At 39.8% G+C, this 15,447-nt stretch overlaps 1 protein-coding gene across 23 annotated transcripts in view; it reads left to right on the top strand.

Moving 5' to 3' along the window:
- Positions 1 to 767: 767 nt before the first annotated feature.
- The window catches only part of LDB2 (LIM domain binding 2), a 396,165-nt gene continuing 381,485 nt past the window's right edge, over positions 768 to 15,447 (top strand). For all 23 annotated transcript variants that reach the window (XM_008993555.5, XM_078367463.1, XM_008993561.4 and 20 more), the window contains exon 1: positions 768 to 1,051. In XM_008993555.5, the coding sequence (XP_008991803.2) occupies positions 920 to 1,051 (132 nt within the window). In that variant the 5' untranslated portion in view covers positions 768 to 919. The remainder of the gene's footprint in view (positions 1,052 to 15,447) is intronic.

A 15,447-nucleotide genomic window follows, 5' to 3' on the forward strand; every position in this document is an offset into this window, starting at 1 on the left:
ATTCCACATTCAGAATAATTGTTTTTACCAGAAACTACCTGGGAACCTAAAGGGCCTATAGGAAGTCTTGAGAGAAGAGGGAGGTGGCTGAGAAGAGGGGTGCATGGGGAGAGATGGGGATGAGTGGAAGGGCAAAGAATAGAGCAAGCCCTTGGAACAACAGCAAGTCAAGCAAAACTGTATAGGGAGATGAGTGCTGAAATAAATCTCTGCATGTGAGTAAATCACCAGCCCAAATTTGGGGGACCACAGTGGGTGTTTCTGTATTTTGTAGTAATCAACATTTCCGATACATTACAACAGGGTGGTTGTCAGGGGTGAGTGGCTCCTGCCGCGGTTAGACCACCTCTATGCTAACAAGCTTAGCAATCAGGTTGTGAAGGGTCCTGGCTGGAGGAAAAAAATTAAAACCAAACCTTAGACCTCTTGTCAGACTGTGAGGAGAATTATATTTGTGAACTAGTCTACAGTGTGGACAGGAAATGACCTCTTCACAAACTGCTTCTTTAAAAACAAGCAGTGGTGCCTAAAGCTATCCAGCTCCTCTCTCTCTCTCTCTCTCTCTCTCTCTCTCTTTCCCTCCCTCCCTCCTTCCTCCCTTCTTCCCTCCCTTCCTCCATACCAACCTCCCTCCCTCCCTCTCTGGAGCTCCTGCTCTCTCCCTCTCCCTCCTCTCCCGTGCTCCCTCCCTCCCTCCCTCTTTCCCTCCCTCCTCTCCTCTCCCTCTCCTCTCCTGCTATAGAGGGCTCCGACAGCAGTTCCCAGCCAGTGTGTTCAGCCTGCCTGCCTGCTGCCTGCCTCTGTGTGTGTGTGAGCGTGTGTGCGTGCGTCTACTTTGTACTGTGAAGAACACAGCCCATGTGCTCTGCATGGACGTTACTGATACTCTGTTTAGCTTGATTTTCGAAAAGCAGGCAAGATGTCCAGCACGCCACATGACCCCTTCTATTCTTCTCCTTTCGGCCCATTTTATAGGAGGCATACACCATACATGGTACAGCCAGAGTACCGAATCTATGAGATGAACAAGAGACTGCAGTCTCGCACAGAGGTAAGTACTTCAACCTTGGGGATGTGTTTGTGTATTTTTTTAAGCTATGCATGAGCTTTTCCTAGGGTTGCTGGCTGAATTCTATGGGAAGTGTCCCACTTGCTCCTACCACGTACGTGGAAATGAGCGCCAGGATGAATCCACGAGTTTGGACGCTGGGTTTCCAGGCACAGCAACTCTTGTAGCAGGGGACAGTTTCTGCTGGAATCTTGAGACAACCCAGCACTTGATTCACATGCTGGGTTTCCAGAAATGTTGCTCTCCCAGAACTCTGGTGTTTTGCAGGCTCTGAGTCAGTCCTGTTGGTGTTTCTTGAGATATAATTCCTAGGAATTTTGTGGTTCTTTGCATCTGGCAAAATATATATGTGTGTGTGTGTGTGTGTGTGTGTGTGTGTGTGTGTATGTTTACAAATCCTAGAGGAAGTCTGCCTTGACTTGTATTTGCTTCTCAAAGTCACCAAAATTGAGGTAAAAGGGGGCAGAAGAGTAACCCTGCCTACTTCTCAGAACTAACCCAGGAGGGACACATGTTTGTATATTTCCGTGTTAAAATCAGAAACCAGTTGCTTGGGGCAAGGGGACTCTTGACTTTCTCCTATTGCTGTCGGCATTCCCCCCCTGAGCACTTCACCTTAGGACAGGAGCTGGTTCAGCTTTCAAGTCAGCTCTAGTTTTTGCATATTTGAGATCTTGTGCCTGAGAGGGGGGAGACTCAGCCTCCTAGGCAGCCAGCAACTCTGGGAGCGGAGAGAACAGGACTTTCAGAACTTTTAAAATGCAAAACTCCAGACTCGCCTCCTGCAATTTAAATATTTTATGTCAGTTGACTTTTTCTCTGTGCTAGCTCAGCTGGCAGGTTTTGCTGCTGGGTTGTCCATCTGCCTTTAAGTTGGAGCTTTGTGTGGAAGTGTTCGAAAAGGGAGTTTGTTATAGGTGCACCAAAGTCACTTTAGGAAGTAGAAATTGCTAGGAATTTAGTCTTCTCTGCAGAGTACAAATACCCAGAAGATTTATGCCAAAGAGCTTTTAGGGAATAGCTTTGGTGGAATTTTAGATTGAAGATTGACTTTTAACTTTAGGAAGGGACTCCATTAAGTTTGTATTATAGAGTAAAACACACTGGCTTGAATTGTCAACAGAGCCATAGAGAATTCTGACGTTTCATGTGTTAATATAGCTAACAAGATATGACCTGCTTTCTGATTGGCTAACTACTGGACAAGGACTTATATGTATTTTAAAAGCCAGATTGTCTTTAACGATTGCTATTTTCTTTATATGTTAATATACCATAGATGCTAAATATGACTGCTGGTACTGTTGCTCTCTCTAGAAGCCAGTAGCTTCTCTAGAAGTACAAACTACATTTTGCTAAGGGTGGTGAACTGTTGGCAGTAACTAATATTTGTACTTGCTATTTTGTGTATGTTGCTTTGTGTATGTTACAGTTTGTATATTTCCTTCAGATCTTTGCAACTGTGTATTGGAATCTTAAATCTCTGCAAAAACTATTGGTTGACATAACCTGCTTTCAGAATTAGGAGGATAGAAAATGACTTACAGTTCAGGCATACATTAATTGCAATACAAATTTGGGAAAAATAGTCTTTTTAAAGTATGATTAGTTATCAAAAAGAGGCCAGGGACCATTATGGCTCAATTCTTGAACAGCAATAAGATTTAAAAATGACCTGTGTCCATCTTACATTTTAGAAAGTTTTTGAGGAATTGTAGAAAGAGATTCTTCTCCATCCTCCTGAAGTTAGGAGCATTTGGCCAGTTCTGAGCTAGGAGACTTATCTGCAAGATTTCCCTACTCTTGCCCTCATTAAAAAAAAACAAAACAAAACTGCAGGATTTTATATGATCCCACGTTTGTTTCTCATTTGAGACAAGACATTTGAAAAGACCTCTTTTTGCAGTATGCTTTGCAAAGATGGCACATCATTTTTTGTGAGAGCTAAATTCAGGAATTCCTAACTTTTGGATTATGGGATATTACGTTTAAAGATTTAGCTCTGAGTAGAAAAAGACTACTTCATAGCTCGAGAACCAAGAGAAGAAAGCTTGCTATTACAAATCTTAAAGATTTTTTTAAAACCTCTCTGCCTGTGACAGTAAAGTGGTATGAACTATTTTCTGGTGTGTTCTGTAGCTAACCCTGTACATTTTTTCCCTCCTTAATTAGATAATTTTAAAAGTAATTATTCAAATAATTGCCTCGACACTTCTTTTTCCTTTGCTAAGCAGTAAATATTGTCATTAACACATTGCCATATATTTGTTTTCATTTCATATGGAAAGAGGAGAGAATCAAATAATTCCTCCTAAGATATTTAAATATTTACATTAAATATTAAATTTTGATCATGATGTGTGTACTCTGAAAAAAATAACTTTTCATGTAAAGTTACACTATACCTTTACCAATAATTATTCTTTATGATAAAGCTGCTCTGACTTCTGGAGAGGGATTAGTTGGAATAAAATACAGTGATACTCAGCAAGAGTTATTAGTTTATTTGCAAGCAAAATCAAATATGCTGTTGAGTGACTACTTTGAGAATTTAACCAAAGCATGCAACCATTTTGGGCAAGAGTGACTTACCCATCCCTCTTCCTTCTCTCTCTCCCTCTCTCTCTTCTGGTCCCACTCTTATAGTATATAGTATTATTTCATTAAGTCCTAATCTCTCTCTCTCTCTCTCTCTCACACACACACACACACACACACACACACACACCCCACCGGGTAATACTCTCAAGTCTTCACTCCTTTGGGAACATGGACTTGACTAGAAAAAAATACAGCAAAACAGTATGTGATGAAGAAATTGTAATCAAGTTTCTGGAAATTTCCTAGATATCTCCTTCTTTTAATGGAAATAAATTAGTAAAGAACCATGGTGTTCCCCTACTCTCCTTCCATGGCTAATCCCAGGGCATTTTCTCATGGGGATAGATGAATTTCTTCCAATTAAATCAAATCAAAGTTCTTCAGAAGCTGTGCAGTTTTAGTTTAAAAAGCATGGCATGAGGAGTTAATATTGCTTCTAACTCTTACTAACTAGTTGGCATGGGTCTTGGTTCCTCATTTGCAAATTATCCACAGTGTCCCTTTAATTGAAAATTCAGATTTTCTTTTTTTATGTATGAGAAAATATTATGAAGTAAAGGGTGCGGACACTATTTCTTTGCTCATGGTATTTAGTTCAAAATCACAAATTGTAATAAAATAATGAGGTAATGGTGAAGAAAACTTGAGAATCCAGTCTGGTTTTAAAGCTAGCACTTAGAGCAAGTATTTCCTGGACAGAGTAGATAGATACCCATTACACATTTGCTGACTAGCCAGTCAACGAATCAGTAGACAAAAGGAGAGAATTTGAAAACCAGTGCATTTAAATTAGCACCTTCCTTGATAAATACAATTCTGAAGTTTTGGGGGGCCTTGTATCTCCTATTGAGATGAGGCAGCTTTGGGCCTCTGCTTCTTACTGTCCCTAAAGTTCTCATTCCCACATCCCCCACACTTATTTGATCTGAGGTCATTTGGATCCCTGATATTTGTGGCAAAGGAAAGCATGTGCCTAAGTACTCATAGGACCTCACCTCCCTGTAAAGAAACAGGCGTGCATTAAAAAGCAAACAGCAGCAGCAACAACAAAAGTATGTTTTAAATGCTGCTTAGCTGTTCTGGGACATACATTTTTTTTGCCACATTAGAATCTCAGTGGAATTTAATCAATAAATGTGTGGGTGCTCCCCCCACCCTTTAAAATGAAATTAAGAAAAGCTCTGAGGTTTGCATCGTTGTTGTTCACTGCAATTCCCAGGCAGCAGTAAGGAGTTTACATTTTCTGGTGTGTATGCTGTCAAAAATCGACCCAATGTCTTCCAGAATTCATGCATTTGAATAGTCTTGCAGTGCGAAATTTATTTTGGAAGAATACAACCACACAATTATATAGTTTAACATGTGCACAGTACAGTCAGATAAGATATAAAAATATGTTCTGAAGACTTCAGAATTTGTTTTGTGAAAAGCTTCAATAAAAGCAAAAACAATATTTTTTTTCTTTCTAGGTCTCGGCTCTGAGATGAAAGTATAGGTAAAATACGTGAGAAACTTTAGAGTGGGCATTATTGTAAGTGAAGGGATTTAACTAATGTGGGATTATTATAAGGTTTAAGAAAGTTTATCAAGTAAAGTTCACAAATCTTTGTTAGAGTAGATAACTTTTTATACCATGTTTTCTCATTCAAATGACCAAAAATGTCTGCAATTAAGTGAAGATATTTGTTAAGAATATATAGTTTTTCTTGTTGACACCATGATAATTTTTTAAAACCATAAACACCAGAAAAGTGTGAGTTCTGTTATGTATTTTTTCTGTTTTGAGATTTTTTTCTTTTATCAATATTACATATCCTCTTTCAAAAGAGAAACCTGTGATTACAATCGGAAGCCATGCGCACAAGGATTTTATTAGAATTACAGTTTTTAGTTTTATAGGATTTAATATGAAGGTAACGAATGTTCGAAGACCTTGAAATTTAAATCTGCTGGTTTTCACCCCTTCTCAGCTCAACTCTCAAACTCCCTGGGGAGGGGGTGGTGGGAAGGGGGTGGTGAGGAGGGGGATTCTCAGTCCTCCTTTCTTTCAGCTACATTTTTATATACTTTAGTCACAGGGTTTCACATTGTAACATCATGTTTATTCATGGAATAGCTTGGTATCACTGATGTTCAGATGGAATCTAGTTAAAATGAGATTAGTTATTTTGGATAGGTAGAGAAAAAGAAAAAATGCTTTGTGTGATAACTTGGAGGTTTCTCTCCCCTAGAAATTGAGAAAGAAAAATGTTGCTGTAACTCTGAGATATATGAATGATTTTCGGTGTTAAAAACAGACCTTTGCAAGTTGTTTGAAGAGGGTTGGTGAGGTGGGGGAAGGGGGCTGGGTGGTGGAAAGGAAAGCTATTTGAAAATGTTAAATGAAACCAAAAGTGCAGTTTTAAAAATGAGAACTTCCAAATCCTCTTATTTTTCAGGATCTCTACGTGGCCTCAGAAAACAAACTGCAGGACTCTTACATTGCTTTTATTTTCCTGAAGTCTTTTTTCCCCCCCATTTTCTTACTATGGGAACTGTTTTTAATTAAAAATTGCTGCAAACTATTCATAGGAGGCCAAGAAGAAAAAAAAAGAACTTGCAACTCACATTCAACACAGATTCTTATCAGCCTAAAATCAATGCACATTTAAATTTCTCTCTTTTTGGTGTGTAAATTATGATGTAGGATTTAAATGCTACGCATTTTTTAAACATTTAGCTTTTTGTTTGGGTTTCAGAAAGAAATTAATTTAAAGTGTATGGAGAACAGGGCCATAAATCTCTTTTTATTACAATTGTCCACATTAACTCATTTTTCATGAGGACCACAAGCACCCCCTTTCTGAAACAGCAAACAAAATGTAAAACAAACAACCCCAAACATCCAGCTTTATAAATGATCAAGAACAAGATTCATAAACTTACTTATCTGGATGTGGTTGGTGGGCCTCACAATATAACTGACCTGGGAAAACAATGTCTTTTTGAAGTGTCAGAACACAGCACTTAAAAAATGTCCAAAGGATGTAGATACTACAAATACCTTTGTCATTTTCTGACAAGGCACTTTCCTTCTTTTTAAATTTTTAAAAATCAATATGAACCTAGACTTTTTTTAAAATTTAAATTCTGGCAGCATGCATTTGAACCTAGGCAACTATTAATGCTTAAAACAAAATTCAGGGATTCTTTCAAGAATTTCCATACTTTAGGCAATGACAGTATCAGGGTCTGGAAATATAAACATGCTAAGATATTTTCTGCCTTTTAGAAGCTTACAATTTTATCATGAGGACATACAAACCACACTTACAATAGAGGGCTATGATAGGTATATTGTGCATGTTTCTGTAGTGAAAGGTATATATAGTCACAGAATAGCATCGACGGAGTTTTCACTGTCTGTTGGGCAAGTATTAATACCAGGTGCTTTTTGTATGTCAGCTCATGATCACATCACATGATAGGTACTGCTAACATCTGTACTTTTACTGATGAGGAAACTGCAAACTGACAGGTCACTTAAATTGTCCAAGGTCAAATACACGGTAGTTTAGCTTTAGAGGCTGTCATTGCTCTGCCATAGCACCTCGCTTGAAATAAGAAACACTAGCTAGGGATCTAGTTTTACCTATGGAATTTTTAATGTGAATATATATTTTTTTTTTCCTAAGACAAATTGACTTTGGAGGTGGCTTGGAAATTGATCCCATTCACTAACGTGGTTCTGCTAGGTGTGTCTCAACTGCCTGACTTAATTTCCAAAGGGAACAAGTGAAATTCTAAGGGATGTATCCAGAAATGGAAAATATACCCTGGTAACTGAACAAAAAAAACCAAACCCTAAATTACACTCCTTAGTAAAGAACGCTTATGCTCACTTTTTTTTTTTTGAGATGAAGTCTCTCTCTGTTGCCCAGGCTGGAGTGCAGTGGCATGATCTTGGTTCACTGCACCTCCGTCTCCCAGGTTCAAACGATTCTCCTGCCTCAGCCTCTTGAGTAGCTGGGATTGCAGTTGGGAGCCACTATGGCTGGCTAATTTTTGTATTTTTGGTAGAGATGGGGTTTTACCATGTTAGGCTGGTCTCGAACTCCTGATCTGCCCACCTCAACCTCCCAAAATGCTGGGTTTACAGGCACAAACCACCATGCCCGGCAAGATGCCCACTTTATCTGAAGAGTCATTGAAACTGTTATAGAATACAATGCATAGTCATCTAAAAGTTATTTTTTTTAACTAAAAATGTTTAAAATTCCCTTCAGTGCTGCTTCTTAGTTGTGCCCTGGGAAAGATGGTGTTTTGATTGTTTTAAACAGTAGTGAACGAGTAGAAAAGCTATCCCATTTTTGGTGGAAACAATAACCAAAATAAATGTTAGGAAATTAAATTACAATTCAAATTGGACACAGTATTGGCTTTCTTTGCAGGCAATCAATTAGGAATCTTAGAGAAAATAAAGACATAAGGGGAAAGAACTTCCAACATGTTTGCCATCTTAGGATCCTAGTTTAATCTACTCTTGAGAGGCACAGTCTCCCCACATCCTGTCTCTCTGCAGAAGGTCTTTGTGGAAGGTGATGTTTCCTTCCTACCCTTGCAGACCACTTTAGCTACCTGCAAAGTCATTGTCTTTGGAGTAAATGTCTGCCAGTTGTTGAAGATAAGATAGATCCCCTTGTTTGATCCACCCCCAAAGCTTGAGATGCATGCATTAGGGTTCTCCTTTACCAGACAAGAAACCAAGGCCTGAGTTTGTGCATGGTCATCCTGAGATTTGAGAGGCAGGGACTGGATCATCTCACTTTTCACTGGATGTGCTCTCCTGGAGCATACTGGTGAAGCAACATTGTCTCTCAGGGGCCCACTTCCTCTTGGAGGCCCTGGTAGCCACACCCTTTTCTCATATTGACCAGCCTAATTTGAAGTTTCAGTCTTCCAGCTAAAAATAGAAGGCTTAGCAGTAAGGATTTGGCAGACCCCTCTGAAGAAGAGGAATCTACTCTGCTCTGGTGACATTATAAGCTCCCAGCCTCTCCTTTTGGGATCAAGATGACATCTTAACAGCACTCTCTGCTCCCTCTTTCCACCTTATAATCTGATCCCCAGGAACAGCCAAGGTGATATTTTTAAAGCATAAATCAGGTCATGTGACTCTCCCTCTTCCCTCCCACCTAGAACAAGCCCTAAACTCTTTGCTCTGGTTTTAAGAGTCTATTGATCTCTTCCTTCCTGATGGTCCATTCTCATCTCCTACCAAGTGTTCCTTGGACCGGAGCCATGGAGGGCATCTCTGGGATCCGTTAACTTGCCAAGCTGATTCACACTGCAGGACTTCGCCCTTGGTTGGGGGACACACCTGGTGCGTGGTTTTCTCTGTAGTAACTCAGCTAAGTATTAGGAGACCTCAGGTGAGTTAGGATTTGGCATGGTTCTGGCTTTATTCGCAGGTAATCAATTAGATATGTCAAAGAAAAGAAGGACAATAAAGGAAAAGAGTCCCAGCAGTTAGAAGGTCCTGTACTGAGCAACTTAAGTGTTCTCTTTCCAGAGAGTCCTTCCTCAAACAATTAAAATTAACCCCCAATGACTTTCTATTGCATGCCTTCTTCATAGGAATTATCACAAGCCTGCATTTTCCTGCTTCTTGTTTATATCTTAAGTATTTGCTTGTCCTTTATAGAACATAAGCCCCATGAGGGCAGGGGCCTGATTGTCTTATTCATCTCTGCATTCCCAGTGCTCTACAGCACATGGTCGATGTGCAAAATACATCAATTGAATACAGGAAATTAAGTTGTTCCACCACTGTCCAACCCGACACTAGAATTTTCCCCGAGTCTTACCAATAATTGCCTGCAGTTTCAGTAGGAGAAGAATCTGTGAGCCGAATAGTCCAGTGAGCATTCACTGCTAGAATGCGCAGCCAGCCCAAAGGAAAAAGAAGCCCTGAGAAAACAAACTCTCTTCCGTGAAGGGAGTGTTGACCTGAGTATTTTTCCCTCTGGGTAGTGCAAATCTGTTGGGAATCTCCTGACTTCTGATTAAAAATATTTATACTTATCCTAGTGTTTCTTTTCTTATTTGATATTTCTGCTACTTCTCTCTCTTGGTATCTACCTGGGGGCCCACAGCCATGAATTACGTTATGAATCATGATAATACGTTACATTTCCTGGAGCACTTTGCATTTTAGATGAGTGCTTTTGGGACCATTAATTAGCTTATTTGAAGTGATTTGCACAACAGAAAATATGAGAAGTTCTATCAGTATATAATGCTGTGGTCTATAACTGTGTTTGCTAACTGGTGCGTGCGTGTGTGTGTGTGTGTGTGTGAGAGAGAGAGAGAGAGAGAGAGAGAGAGAGAGAGAGAGAGATTTGTCCTAATCAGATTGTATTTGTGTATGTGTGCAGCTTTTGGTTAGGGAATATGAACAATTTTTTTCATCAATAGTTTTCTTCAGGAATGAAAAGAATGACCGGCCTTGAACATAAAGGCTTGAGCCTCAGTATGACTTATAATATGACAGATTTGGGTCCAAACTCTGAGTCTGTCTTCTACTTGCTGTGTAATATTCAGGAAGTTTCTTAAATTTTCTGAGCCTCAGTTTCCTTAGCCTGAGTGTTACATTGTGAAGTAAAGAATAAATGCATGTACAATGCCTAGTATATGATGGGTGCTACATCAGTGAGAACTATGATGATGATGATGATGATGATGACACGCTTATTCTGGGATCTATCAGCAAATTAAATAGTGTAAGTAACGCCCAACATTGCTTCATTTCTTAAGATTATCTTTACTAATACCTTTTACATGCCTGCACTAGCATATTTCAATTTAATAAACAAAACTTGCAATAACATGATCTGGGACTCTTGAGTTTGGTTGTTCTTGTGCTAATGTCTCAGGGGCTTTTCACTGTTATATGGCAGGGATGACATAATAATCATATATCTTGTTATGAGAGAGTGGTTACAATCTCCTACAAAGTCCAGGCTAGAATTATTCCTTAGGCACACCTATGGGTTAAGTATTAAGGGCTGAGCAATGTAGGAGACCATTAGATAGAATGAATCATATCTACTATTCAGTAGCACAATAAATAGGATGACTATAGTTAACAATGCATTATTGCATATTTTTAATTAAAAAAAAGTTGTGATTGGGGTTTTCTCTATTTAGGAACTCAGTGGAGACAACAAAACTTAAATTGCTCCCTTTCACCAGTGCCTTTGCAGGGCTGTGTGAATGGGGGCCCCAGGAGAGGGCTGGAAAGCTCACGCCTGCTGGCCTTGACTGGCCATTTCTTCTAAGGAGGGATGCTTCTCAAATGCAGCCCAGCACAGACTTCTCCAAGGGAGCTCGGTCAGCACTGGTCGGAAACCTGAAGCACCACCTGTATGACTGGACTGATAACAGCCCTTCCAATTGATCCACTGTGACACTTTGTGGCTTACTCCTCACACAGTGAAACACACACACTGGTGGAAGTAGTGATGTGCTGAACTATATGTACCATACGGTATCTTTCTGGCCACAGGGATCAGGTTGATGAGTAGTAATACTATGTGTCTTTTTTTTTTTTTACAGAAGCAACTGGGCATTACACCATGTTGATTTGCCCCACTGATTTCAGTGTAGCTCCTCTTTTATTTTTCCTATCGAATTCTTCAAATTACACACATTGTCCTATATATGTCATTTTCCTGATCAGGGCACCTATGATTTTTATAGATCTATGTTAATAATAATTTTTATCAACCTATATAAAGGAATATCTTGTGTAGCTCAAACATTAAATTATTTGCAGCCCTTTTTTTTTTTCTTTTCCCTTTGGTAGGAGGTAGGGTGTCTTAAACTTCTCTTCCCAATGTAAGTCATTTCTTACGACTCATGAGGATTCTATTTTGATATTGAAAAATCTGTGTAGACAAGCAAAAGCTAAACCAATATATAATACTGACCAATTGGCAGTACACACAAAAAACAACCTTTTTCAGACCTTACAAGTTTAATCATGCTTATCATGTAGTTGGCTGAAATTTATTGCTTGACATTGAAATTAAACAGTCAGTCCATATTACCTGCCTTTGAAAGGTTCTGATTTGATGGAACCTCCGACTCCCAAATTAGATGAATCCTAGAATTTCAGGACTAGAATGGCCATGAGATCACCTAGCCCAAGCTCCTGATTATGGAAGTGCAGAAGCCAAACCCCAAGCGGGGCTGACTTGGACTAAGCAGTGCTGTCAATTCATAAGCCATTGCTGGTTTTTTGGGTTTTTTTGTTTTTTGTTTTTTGAAGTCTTAGCACTCTCCTGTCACTATGTATTACCTGGAACTGGCCAATCCAAACATCTCACCAACCGCTAATCTGCACCTCAACACCACAAAAACTTTCGTATTCCAAGCCCATTTCTCTGTTTTCAGTTTTCCAGTTGTCTTAAAACAGTGTTGATCTTTAGTGTCATGCTATTGATGTTGAAAAACACGTCATCACTAACCTTCATTGCTTCTGAATTTATGATTTCCTTTGCCAGTTTATTTAGAATAAAGTTGCATGTACTTTAAAATACATGTCTCCTTTTTTGGTTTTAAAAACATAGTACATTATTAGTGTAGAGTATTTGTGAAATACAAAAATGTTCAAAGAGGTAAACTAAAATCGTCTTTAAATTTACTATACAACAAAATTGCTGTGAACATGTCAGTATATAAATTTAATGCACACATACATATACATACATCTTTACTTGCTTACAAGCATATAGAGCATCTCTTTGAATCCAGCTCTTTTAAGTAAAATTATGAGTATTTTACCGTGTCCTTAAATCTTCTTAAAATATAATTTTGATTTGCCTGCATTATTCATACATCTGTTTATGTTTTAAAAATTAACACCATATAGGGTTAGGGTTTTAAAAATTATTCAGCTCCATCGTACCACGATTTGAGACCGGTTTTGTTGTTGTCGTTGAGACAGGGTCTTGCTCTGTTGCCGAGGCTGGAGTGCAGTGGCTCCATCACAGCTCACTGCAGACTTAGCCTCCTGGCCTCAAGTAATCCTTGAGCCTCGGCCTCCTGAGTATCTGGGACCACAGGCATATGCCACTGCACCAGGATAATCTTTTAAACACATTTTGTAGAAATAGAATCTCTCTTTATTACCTAGGCTGTCTCGAACTCCTGGCTCAGAGTGATCCTCCTGCCTTGGCCTCCCAAAGTGCTGGGATTACAAGTTTAGGCCAGCATTAAGTATTCTTAACAATCAGTTTTATACCCCAGTGAGGTAGAGGATTACTGGTATGAAGGAGTTTACTATGATGACCATTAGCAGTTAGTACTAGTCAGAAGTCTTGAGTCCAGGCCTTGTCCTCTCCCTTTTAAGACAAATCCTTACTCTCACCCCCACCACCACCCCCAACTTGAGGGAAGATCCTTTTTTATTTCTGCTTTTCTTTCTCTTGTATTATTTCTGAGTCAAAAGGCAGCAAGCACATAACCTCTCACAAGGTGCATAAATCAAAATATTTTCACACAATTTATACTGGGAAGAGGAAGCTTGAATTAACGTTAAGAGTTAGTGTTGATCTAGAACCAGTGGGTTGGGACATAGCAAGTTAGTTTATGACACGTCCGTAGGACGTGAATTCTTTAGTTCAAAAAGAAAACGGATACCTCAAAAAGTGGGTTAGGTCATGACTCGTATGTAATGTTATCCTGTTTTCCTTACTGGATCAAAGAGGTCTTTGGGATTGGGCACTATCTTACTCATATTTGTATCGATCAGAACAACTTAAATTATCTGTGGCCAATATCAATCTTCATTTAAAGGCACATTTCACTGAGGCAGCCATTTTGTAATTAGTTTCTGAGTTATCACTTTCTTTTTTTTTTGACAGGGTCTTGCTCCCTAGGCTGGAGTGCAGTGCTGTGATCATGGCTCACTGCAGCCTTGACCTCCAAGACTCAAATTTCTCACACCTCTCAGCTTCCCACGTAGCTGGGAGTACAGGCATACACCACCGCATTTGGCTAATTTAAATACTTTTTAAAATTTTTTGGTAGAGGTGGTATCTCCCTTTGTCGCCCAGGCTGGTCTCAAATTCCTGAGCTCGAGTGCTCCTCCCACCTCAGACACTGTTTTTCAGTGGGCAATGTTTTTATAAATAAGCCTCATGCACGTATGCTTCTAGTACAGCATAGTGTTGTGCAATAAGATTATGTTCTCCCCCATAGCATTGGCATTAAGTGCTTAGCTTCTGGAGTCATGCCATTTTTTTTTCTTTACTTAGTAGCTGTGTGACCTTGGATAAGTTAATTTACCCATCTGTGCCTGGGTTGTCCCTGTGGGTAATGTGGGGGATAACAGAATCTGTGTGTTTGGGTTGTTACAAGATAGGATGAGTTAATTCTTGTAAAGTGCTGAGCATAGTGCCTGTACCTTGTAAGGGTTAACAACTATAATTATGGTTAATTCATTTAATGGATAGTGAACATCTACTATATGTGATATTACCAGTCTGGAGGCGAAGAGGGCAGTATCCTTGTCTTAAAAGAGCTTACTGAGGCCGGGTACGGTGGCTCACACCTGTAATCCCAGCACTTTGGGAGGCCTAGGCAGGTGGATCACGAGGTCAAGAGATCGAGACCATCCTGGTCAACATGGTGAAACCCTGTCTCTACTAAAAATACAAAAATTTAGCTGGGCATGGTGGTGCATGCCTGTAGTCCCAGGTACTCGGGAGGCTGAGGCAGGAGAATTGCTTGAACCCAGGAGGCGGAGGTTGTGGTGAGCCAAGATCCAGCCATTGCACTCCAGCCTGAGTAACAAGAGCAAAACTCTGTCTCAAAAAAAAGAGCTTACTGAGGACGCAGTAAGGACTTACAGGGAAGGAAGTTCTTGGAAGACAAATGGGAATTTGCCAATGAGAGAAGGGTGGTGGGAAGGGTGCTCAAGGTACCAAGAACATCAAATGTAAGTAAATTGATATTATATTTTAGGAAGAGTGAAGATTTTGAGACAGCTGAGGCTTAAGGTCTGGAGCGTGTGTATTAGTGTGCGTTTGATTGTGTGTAGGCTGAAGAAGAGGTGGGGACCTAATTGTGGATGTATTTATATACCAAGCCAGGGTTCCTTACATTTTAGCGACTATACTTTGGATGACAGCATGAATATTTAAATTCTCCATGCCTTGGTTTTCTCATCTGCAAAATGAGACAACAGCAGTCCCCACCTCATAGAGTTGTTTCAGGAAATTTAATGAGATAAGGCATGAAAGCCCTTAGACCAACACCTGGTGCATGGTAAGGATTCAGTCAGTATTAGCTTCTACTATTGGGCCAAGGGAGCTAATAAAGTGTTTTGTTCTGTATTGTTCTGCGTTGGCTGGGGAGGAAAGCAATCTGCTATGCCTTTGGGCAAGAACACTCTGGACCCTTTGTGGAGGGTGGACTGGTGGTCTGTCTTGGAGCACATCTGTCTGCTTGAGAGAAAGAAATCAGTGGATAGAGAGATGCACAAAGGAAAAATTACACACACTTACTGGCTGACTGAGCTATTTTTAGCCTAGTGTGTCTGAAGCAAAGGATGGATTTTCATGGTTTTTTTTTTTAAGATGCAAAATTCCCGTAAGCCAAGGTGATGTAACTTGCCTAGAGACATTTTATTTGCCCATCCTAGCGGTCCACAATGTGGGCCATGAAACTTTTATCAGCCTGGGGCCTCCAGTCTTGAGTATGCTTCCTGCCTTGACGTATTTGGGACTTGT

This window comes from Callithrix jacchus, chromosome 3 (assembly GCF_049354715.1).
Source record: "Callithrix jacchus isolate 240 chromosome 3, calJac240_pri, whole genome shotgun sequence".
NCBI classification, from domain to species: Eukaryota; Metazoa; Chordata; class Mammalia; order Primates; family Cebidae; genus Callithrix; species Callithrix jacchus.